General features: G+C 40.5%; 1 protein-coding gene across 1 annotated transcript in view; it reads right to left on the minus strand.

The window, feature by feature from the left end:
- Positions 1-4,856, minus strand: part of LOC147441578 (uncharacterized) — a 57,743-nt gene extending 52,887 nt beyond the window's left edge. The window contains exon 1 of the mRNA XM_086483159.1: positions 3,319-4,856. Coding sequence (XP_086339285.1) covers positions 3,319-4,527 — 1,209 coding nt within the window. The 5' untranslated portion in view covers positions 4,528-4,856. The remainder of the gene's footprint in view (positions 1-3,318) is intronic.
- Between the last annotated feature and the right edge of the window lie 5,843 nt (positions 4,857-10,699).

Genomic DNA, 10,699 nt, shown 5'->3' on the forward strand with positions numbered 1-10,699 from the left:
GAACTATCATTCGTGCTACGTAGCACACATTCAAGCAAGGAAAGTAGTAAATATTTGTGGGAGTGTAAAGTCAAGATCTTGTCACCGTTTCAATTCTGCTGCACGTGACAAAATCTAATGTAGATGCAAGGATGAAAACGCATCTAATGGCAGAGCAATCAATGAACAGCAGATAGGCCAATCTCAAGGTGATGGGGAACAAGAGAGAGGGCGACCAATTGTCAGCCAGTGCGTTCGGCGGTTTGGAAAATGCCATCATAGAGGGGGGCCATGTGATCCAAAAATGCTAGGGAGAAAGGGCTGCACTCTGCTTCTCAAAATGTTAAGACAAGCGAGAGAGAGAGAGAGAGAGAGAGAGAGAGAGAGAGAGTTGGATAAGGGAAGGTTGCCTTTGTAAGTTCAATGTCTGCCCCTAAATATGCAATGTGCACAAACATGAGTTTTTGGCAATGGAATGGCCATAACTTACTAATCGGTGATGCAATTGACAAGAAAAACACGTTTCTCTAGCCTAAATCTACATGCCCACCAAATTGTAAGAACATCCGTCAAAATGTGTGTACAAACCATTTATGCAAAAGGGTTCCAAAATTGGAACTTAATCTATATGGACATGTAGGTCCTCGAATAGGCTCGCAAAATTGCAAGTCCTAAATCCCTAGGCTCTAAGACATTGCTATGTACAGGATTGGCTTTGTAGCATGTCCTCATGGCACACAAAGCCATGTGCACCTGACATTTCAGTATTGGGGAAAGTTATTAAAATCAAAAGTTTTTAGAAGTGTTCCTCCAGTTGCTTTTTGGTGAGCCTAAGTGCCATTGTAACATAGATTGTGAGCAAGTGGTCGCACAATTGTAAAATTCGCTTCAGCAATTTATAAGTAAATACTACGAGCGCTCGACTTGAGGGCCAATACTCTCTAGAGTGGGACTCCGCTGCTTTCATGTTCTCTGTGCAAGTGTGATCTCTGAGTTCATTTCAAATCTATTGGTACAATTTTACGTGTTTTGGTGAGTCGTCCGTCTGGGGGTAGATTACGGCAATGTGCTTCAGATCTAGACTACGATGTGATTTTTGGGGGAGACTTTTTTTTTCGTGCGATGCTTTCAAAGGACGGTTACTTGAAGCGTAATGCCAGGTTATGTGATGAGGGCTTAACGAGCTTTCCCTTCGCATTAGGGAAAGACTTTGTGGTCGACAAACTAAATGAAGCTAATGTACTTCTAGGACTACGACTCAGAGCCAATCCATAGACCAGAAAAGCCCAAGGATTATGTGCTGGCACTGTTGTGACGTGTTTGTAGGACTTGCATGTTAAAACAGATGCATCAGGTAAGTTAAAACCCTTGCATAACCCACTTCGCATAGATGATTGTACAAAACAGAGTTGGGCAATTGGCGGTGTTAGGTGGTCGCCTAGACTAGCAGTATGCATATTTGCGGACAGGTAGCCGCCAGGATCGTGAAGCATAATGTGTGCGAGCTATACATGTCTTACCCGGTGTGTCTTTGCAGGTATACCTCATGCAGGTTCACTTGAAACACTTGGTATACTTGGCACAATTACATTTAACAGTTTGTAACGAAACACCTGCAAGTCGGGAACCATCCAAAAACAGTATAGAGGGCAAGGGCAGATCACTGCCATAAGGAGAGACAAGGGTAATCAGACCTCTGCCCATAGTTGTTATATTTTTAACCTAGGAGGGACCATCCAATAGAGGCGACCGAAATCAGCCCATCTGTTGCAGATTGGGCTCCCAATCAGCCAAGACTCATCTGTGCTTTTGCAATCAATACGTAGTTCTGAAATCTGGAGATAACCAGCCATCGTGTGGACATCAAGTAGACTATGGGTCAGTCACAAGAAGAATCCAGATCAGATCAGTCCAAGAGTTTGCTGTTTTAGCCAAGAAGAAGTTTCCGACCCTGAGAAGTAAGATCTAGCACCTTTAAGAAGTCCAAGAGGTGCCTCATCGAAGGAGTTTTGCTTGGAACCATTGGGTAGAGCGAGTTTGGGGCCTCACAGAGAGTGGACAGTCGGGGTGCCAAGTCATCATTCGTTTGGATTTTTATCGAAGGTACCGTCATCATTGCATCAGCATCAAGCAACGGATCATGCACTCATGGTTTGTGCAATTCAGAAGCAAATACCACTAGTATGTGGATTAGGGGGCCCTTGAGATGGTTCATTGGGCACCCGTTGCATTGTGAAGTCAAGGAATAATCTTTGAGCAAAGAACCAAAGAACTAAGTAGCACAAAGGGGCAAGGACAGGGTGGTTGGATTAGTGCGATATCTGATTTTTTGTCACGGTTATCATTCGCTATGCCTGAAGAGTTGGAAGAATCTCATTTCAAACCGTGTGATTTAGAAACTTAATGAATTACGAAAAGCTCTAACAATAGGCCCTGGAACCATAAAGCTAAATAGAAATCTTTAATTCCTAGCTGCCATGGAAATCCAACGACTCATCGAGGCACGAGGTATGATGAGAGAATTAACATCTCTTTTCCTCATCCTAGAAAGCTTAGTGCAACACAAAGCTCCTGATCAATGGACGAGTTCTAGGGATATTGCTGCAGCAGCTTATGACCGAAAACTAGGCCAACATGAAATACTCCTGCTGGAAATGAAAACTGCTCATTAACTCAGCTTCAGAGCAAGAAGATTGATTGGAAGCAAACAGGCATGGAGTTAAAGATGATGGAGAATGTACAGAGGAAAGAAGAAGTGCAGAACAAAGCTCACAGAGCTAATACATGCAGAACTGGTGAAAGAAAGAATAGAATTGGAATCCTAAATCCTCTACGATGAGTAGAGCTGCACTCAAACTGCGAGAGAAAGTGGACCAAGATCCGATCATACTATACCAAGCTACATACCAGCAGAATTGCCATGGGGGAGCCCAAACACTCACATAGAAATTATAAGCGCTACTTAAACGAAGGAAGCCCCATGACAAATCCACGGATCCCCATCAGTTTTGAGGAAAAATTATTTTCAGAACCATAAATAATTTCTTTTTGTGATTTTTTCAAACAAATTTTTTGAAAGATTGACCTAACTTTTAACATTTTAACACTCTCTCTCAAATCTAGGCAAGTTTTTTCTCTCTTCTTGCTCTCAACATGAACTTTTGAATCTTAAAGCGTCACACAGATGCACATGCACATGGCACGCCAGGCGAAGGAAACAAACTGCCAAAGCCCGACAGCAGCATGTCCAACTGTGAAGTGAACAATTTTATGCAGAGTTGTTTGAATCAAAATTTGTGCCAAACCATGGAGAAAATGAATAATTTTTTACTTGGATACCTTTTTGGTTGTGGACAATCTGGGACACTTCCTTGACCCATATCCTGAGGCTTTCCTCCTTTTGGTTCCCATCTCACAGCCTGTGCAACAAGGTAAGTTGCACTTGCGCTTATGCCGCACTCTCGACACTAGGAATTGGGCAGCCCTTTTCTTTATCCAACCCACTGCTTTCTTGGTGATGTTTCTTCTCCTACAATGAACTTTTGGAAATCTAAGGCGGTCATCCACTGCAGTTGTTTGATGATGATGCATGCTATTGCCCCAGTACAAGGGCCATTCTACATCAGATGTATCCTGTTCTTCATCTTGATCTGGATAGTATAAATAGCTATCATCGTTTCCATCCTTTTTGTGCATGTCATCATCCTCACCATGGCTGCAATTACTGACACCAATAGTTTGGATGTCATTACAATCGCTGTCCATCTCATGGACAGGCGGTCGTAGACTTCTCTGTAACTCCTCCAAATTGAAGCTCTCCATGCCAAGGTTAGAGAAAATATTATCACCGTTGCTTTTAGAATCTATTTTGAAGGAGGTGAGTGAGCTAGATTCGCCTAGGCCTGTGTATGTCGAAGAGGAGAGAAAAAAGCCTCCTCTGCGTGGGTTGGCTTGATTGCTGTGTGTTGAGTAGTGTGAGTCGGGATTGCCCAATTGAGGGCCATCAAAATTTTGTGCTTCCTTGTGATGAAGAGCACCTTGGCAGTTCGTTTGTTGATACAGATCTTGAGATGAGTGTCTGGAGATTACCCTTTGTAAAGGCATGGATACCTGACAGCTCTCTAAGTTATGACTATTGTGGGCACCATTAGGGGAGCAAGTACGGGGTATAGGTGCGCCGTACCCACCCACCTCATCCTCAGAATGTAAGCCTTGCAATCCTCTCATTTCAAGAAAATCCACCTCTTTACTGAACCTGTCAAGGCGGTGATTGTAGTGTACCTTCATACGAGCTGTGTCAGTGAGTTTAAGAGCATCCATGGTCCGCCAATGGTGTAGAGCTGTAAACGGGTCCTGTAATGTGTTTCGGACAAAGCGGATGATGGGCATGAGTGCAGCTCGCTCCTCATCGGGGATGGATTCGACAAGTGCATGCTCATGATCGATAATGTCTTGCATAGATGCAATTGGAGGATCTGAGGTTACAAATGCTGGGTCTATGCCAGGATTGCCAAGCTCCCCTGGGGTAAGGGAGCTTGTAAAGTCCATTTCAGCAGAAGCAAACTATTGATGTCATGAGCCCGGCACTTCTGTTAGTCAGCTGGAGCCCATCGCCGCTGCTAAATTATCCGGCCAGGGGTGGATTGCTCTGCCAAGAGCCCCACTCAAGAAACAAGGGGTGGAGCAATGGTGGGTGAAAGCGAAGAAATGAGCAGAGGAGGTAAGAAGCGAAAAGAGCAAGGGAGATGCGAGAGGAAACGGTTGTGATGGGGGCCAAGGCAAAGCAACTGAAAGAGAGAGAGAGAGAGAGAGAGAGAGAGAGGATTGCTTCGTATTCGCTTGTGTGTCTGTGCGCGCGCGCGCGCTCTACTGAACGTATAACGTGAAGTTGAAGGGGGGCAGGTCAAGAACTGAGCAACCCACCTCACCGAGACAAAACTTTACTCTTCCACCACGTGAAAAAGAACATCACATTCAACTTGAAGATCTTGTATTTTAGTTTGTAGAAGAATAAGAAGAAGGAGATGAAGAGAAGTTCAACCCTTGAGACATGCAGTTGTGGGTGAGTGGGTGCAATCCCGGAAAAAGTGAAGCTTCGAACGGCTTTAAAAAAAGAAAAAAAATAGAGAAATTTTTAACAATCCCAAGAGACCTCTGTAAGATCTACCCCACTAGGGCTTGAACTCTTCTCAAGAAGAACTAAGATAACCAATCTACCACACTTGGGTAATAGAGAGAATGTTTTAACTTCTACAAGGCTCTAGAAACCATTGGCCTCCAAAAAGATGTACTTCTCAAAGGAAAATTTGCTCTATTCAAGCTCCAAAAATTATCTCCCTTCTCATATATATATATATATATATATATAGAGAGAGAGAGAGAGAGAGAGAGGGGTACAAGTTGTGGGGTTTCATGCCACTTCAAATCCCCTTCCTCATTGTGAACTTATAAGGTGACCAAGGGTAAGGTCTTGGTGCTTTGTATAAGTTTCCTTAATTGCAGGCTTGTAATCAATTATCATCATCTTATACCTTTTTGTCAAGGTATGTTGCGTTTTTTATTCACATTTTGATAACAGAATTCCAACTTTGTCATGGCACTTCCCTCGGCTTCTAGCATCTAGCTAAAGAACTCAAATGTGCCTTCAACATATAATTTCACTAAGCACCAGTGGGTAAGAAGGGTATGTTGGCATGCCTACAACAACATTGCAAAATGAAATTGTAAATGTTTGAAACATATGTACAAAGATAAGAGGGAGAGGGAGAGAGGCTTCAATGGGTCTAGCTATGATGGCCCTACCAATGTTCTCCAATAAAACTCTTCACACAAAACATGACACATCTACAAGCCATCAAAATTATGAAATCAATGCTTGACCTCCAAAAAAAGCCATTGTGTCCTCCTTCAAGAGCAACTCACTTCACGGAAATGGTTTCCACGTGACCATTGTGATTGCTCTATTGAGATCGAGAGTTACAAATAGCCCTTAAACACTATGATGATGCATAATTTTCTTGCAATGCAATTTCATCAGTTCTGTAATTGGACATTCAAGTGTATAGGACACTCTAGTGTGTTTTGGTATGCTAATAGCATACTTTTTAGATCTTGATTGTTCTATAATTAGTGAAGAATATTTATATTAAAGAAATTCTAGCCAAAAGAAGTATTGTATTAAGAGATTCGTGAAAAGGTTTAGGTAAAAATCTTCATCAAAGTTAATTTGTAGGTGATTTTGCACCTACAAATTTGGTGCAAGAATTGCATAAAATTCTTGTACCTTTTGCTGCTGCATATGTCACAAAGAAGACGTTTTGAAACAACGTGCACTTCACATGTCATGATAGGGGGCATGAAATTCATATCACGGCCACCCAACTTAACATCAATTAATACATTTGCAATAAAATAAATAATCTATTAACTAGAACACATACAAACATACAGCTCTAGCATGAACTAGTTGGCATTTTCTGCTAGGCCTCATGATTTTCTTCTAAGATTATGCAATTTGAGTATGAAAGACACCCTGTGCAATTCTATAAGAGTAAAGTTTATGGCACAAATTCTTTAGGATGGTACGCTCAAAGTTTGAAGTAGCCATTGTCAAATATACTTTTGTTCATGTATAACAAGCTTTCACCAAGCATGCATGCATGTGTATACGTGTGCTCATGTTAGAAAACCCTTTATAGAGTAAACCATATAAGTGGACTACAATGAATAATACATTAACTACTATTAATACACTACATTGGAGTATAGACTCAATAGATTAAACAATACAACACTTGCAATGTACAACCTTGAATACATAATAATTTGGATTCTATTACTTGAAGTTCCAAAGGATTCACAAAAACTAGACCCGTATCATGATGCCCTTGGGAAAACTTAGCTACTAAACATGGAAAATACTCGAGAGTCCACTTTTCACCTACCACTATTGACAAAAACATGAAGTTGGAACTCGACGTATCTTAAGTGGGCAGAAATTTTTGTCATTATCTATCACACAATCTTAAAACCTAGTAAATACTGGAACATAAGGACTATTGGAATTAGGGTTACAAGGATGTACACACGACTTGGAGAAGATGAAAAAAGTCAAGGTACACAACAAAGAGTAGTGCACAAATAGAAAGATAAGTTAGCCCTAGCGTGATGGACATATATACAATGCACAAGGGGGGAAAATCTCCTAGTGAGAGTCTCTCCCTGACATAGTGATGATGCACCTCAATGTGCTTTGTGCGAGCATGAAAAGCTAGGTTCCTCGCAACTACCAATGCACTCTGACTGTCAGTGTAGATGATGTTGGCAGTGTCCTTTCCAACACCCAAATTAGCCATGAGGTGTCTGAGCCATACACACTCAACTACAGTTGTGAAGATTGCCCTGTACTCAGCTTCACAACTGGAAGTGGCCATAGTAGGTTGCTTCTTGCTCAATCATGATATGCATAAACTACTGAGAATGAACAAAAAGCACTTGTGAACACTCGTGCCTCATAACAACTAGCCCAATCTGAGTCTGAAAAAGCATGCAATCTGTCGACAATGATTCACCCTTGGAATAAAATAACCCAAGATGTAAAGTATCACTCAATTAGTGGAAGATTCTTTTAATATCCTGCCAAAGCTTATACCCAAGACTATGCATAAATCTTTTGGCGTGTGAGAGTGCAAACTAAAATGATCCGGCCTTGTATTGCGTACATAAATAAGGCATCCCTGATAAAGAGTGACATCAACAAGATCTCCACCGTCCTATTGAGTTGATGTATGGTTAGAACCCTCTAATGCCAATTGAGGATGTGATTCCTACATGGAATTCTTTGCCTTGGGAGGATGACATGAGAAGGGAAGGCCTTCTTTGCTTTGCATAACAACAGTTAGAAAGAAGGCCATAAGATATTGAGCTTGTAGTATCATCATTGAAAAAAGCAAGGTTGATGAATAAAGACAAGTTTGATAAGAGGCATTGGCTCATACCAAAAGATATTGATGATATTGTTTGGTATTGGGGTGCGATAGTAATATTGATAACCAACACTTTACAATAAGGAAGCTTGCAAAGAGATGGTTTGGTCCTTATGTTATTAAGCATGTGCATGGGAATGCAACTTATACTTTGTGTGACTTGAATGGGTAAGAAATGAAAATTCCCATTGTAGTTAAAAGGATTATTTTTTTTAAAGAAGAGGGGATGTTGGTCCATTTGATGCACAAAAAATCATGATAATGATGGATCTAATTGTGTGCAAAGTGAGGATGGTAGTGAAGATACGTTGTTTGATTGTGAGTTTTGATGCTTAACAAAGACTATTGTGGCACATGCCATATGATGCACACATTTAGACGGGGTGGATGTCATGCGGTGACACGTACATAACGTGAAATGAAAATTTTCACCTCACGTTTTATGCTTCTTGATATGTGGGAGTAAATGCTACAATGTACATAGTGATATATGTGTAAAAGTGGTTGTCGCAGTTGCAATCGTGTACATATGTTACCAAGAAGTCGAGGCCCTCGATGTGGTATCATTGCATGTTTTTCACTTTAGTACATACCTACTTTGGTAAATATTGTACACATGGCTAGTGCATTATGGTGGCACACTTGTTTTGCCTAGAAAATTTAATATAACGAACACCATTCAAAATAGCAGTTGATGTGTGCGACCATCAATGATGTGATTAGAGTTCATGACAAGTGTTAAAAAGAATATTCAACTTGAAAATTGATCTCAAGAGAAGTTTTCTATAATTTATGGGATTTTCCCCATCTCATTTGGACATTTATGATGAAAATAGGACGATTTGGGCAAAACATGGCCAAACAATCAATATTTGAAGGTATCCTAGCTGGTGCGGTGCTTTTTGAAGTTAGATATCACCACTTCTTCCCTATTTGAAGGAAAACACAGAGGGCTCTCCTATGGTCCACAAGTCAATCCTGCCTTGCTCTGACCTTGTTTCCGAGTCTGTGAGGAATCCAATTAGTGTTCTTTCTCTCTAAAAAGTGTGTGGGCTTGTGTGTAGAGGTGCTTAAGCTTCCATGAAATTACCCTAACAAAGAATTGGGAGAAGAAGGCAGGGTTTTATACAAAGCAAATTGGCAATATATCTATATGCAATTGGGATTAAAATCATCACACCCACACAAGAGTTTTGAGTTGTTCTTGGCCTTGTGAATGAGTGGAGCTCTTATGGCTTAACTGAAATTTTTATTCTTTAATTATCTCTTTTGAATAAGGGGTATCTGCGATTGATTTTTCCACAAACTCTCACAATCTGAGGTCCAATACCTTCTTGGCCGTACTGCAAACTTTCCCACCACATATTGAGAATGGAAGAGAGAGAGAGAGAGAGAGAGAGAGAGAGAGAGAATATGTATTGTGTTTGGGCTTGTGCACACTCGACAACCCACCGACACACACACACACACTCGGAAGCCAATGTTAATCATACCTACAAGCTATGCTCTAGTTTGCTTTATAGAAATTGCCATCATCCTTGGTCTTTATATAATCAATATATGTATCTTGACCTTTTGAATGTTAAACCCTTTACCTTACGAACTTCCAAATTTTATATCCTAAGGGTCACTCTAAGGCTCATTCGTATCTCAAAACTTTCTGACAATTGTTTCAATAAAAATCAATTGGGGGGTCCTATTGCCTCTTGTCTTCTAGAGAACAGCTTTTCAACAATTTATGGTCAAGGCTCAACTTCAAGGAATCAAACAAATGGCATAGACTTTTTTTTGTCTGTCATCTTCATTTTATGGTACTAATAATTTGCACAATATATGTGAGAAAATCTTTCAACTAAATCAACTTGTATGGAGAGAAAGTACACATATCCTGCATTAAAACTCAAACATCATTAAAAAAACCAACCAAGCTTTGGTAAGTGAGCTTTAGGAACAAGAATACAATGTTAACTCCAAGGCATATGAGGAATAGTAAATATAACCATAGGTGCAACGGCATTTGGGTCTACACATTCAATCTCACCCAGCTCAAAAGCAAAAGATTTACCATGACCTGCAAGCATCTCTTGAAAGCATTTGATCCCCTCTTCGGTAAGAAAAATGTCTTCTCCAATCTTCAATTGCTTCAATGTATCTTCAGTGAATTCATGCCCAATGTTCTGCGGATCCCTCATTGTAGGTTGCTAAGAAGCCTTCTCTATAACTTTTTCACTTCCTCTTGGTAGAGGTGTAGCCATTGGTCTCACCTTCTTTGCAATTGTTTTGTACTGTGTCTCTTCCTGAACTTCAATTGCATCATCCAAGTCTTCTTTTACCTATGTAAGAATGTCATACATCTCCATTGAATACACTTTCACAATTTCAGCTCCACTTTGTAACCTAGATTGAATGATAATTTCAAGCTCTAACATAGTATCCATGTAAGAAACCTCTTCAAAGATGAAATAACATCACTAGGTTCAAGTCCATCACATCCCTGCAACTCACTTTGCACATTAGCAACATATTGCTTTTCCCACTTAGGCAAATCATTGAACTTCTTGTAAGACATTGAACCTTTAGACATTAGCTACAAAAACCCTAAAGAAAAAATCTCATTTGGCAAGAAATTTCCCTTCTTTGCACCACCATAGTCCCTCTTTGCAATGGCATTCCAAGAAAATCAGGAGGAATACTTTTTCTCTGAAGTCATTGTGTATCTTTGATAATGGTTTCTC

The sequence above is a fragment of the Adiantum capillus-veneris genome, chromosome 15, assembly GCF_014529385.1.
Source record: "Adiantum capillus-veneris isolate H3 chromosome 15, ASM1452938v2, whole genome shotgun sequence".
In the NCBI taxonomy this organism is placed as follows: Eukaryota; Viridiplantae; Streptophyta; class Polypodiopsida; order Polypodiales; family Pteridaceae; genus Adiantum; species Adiantum capillus-veneris.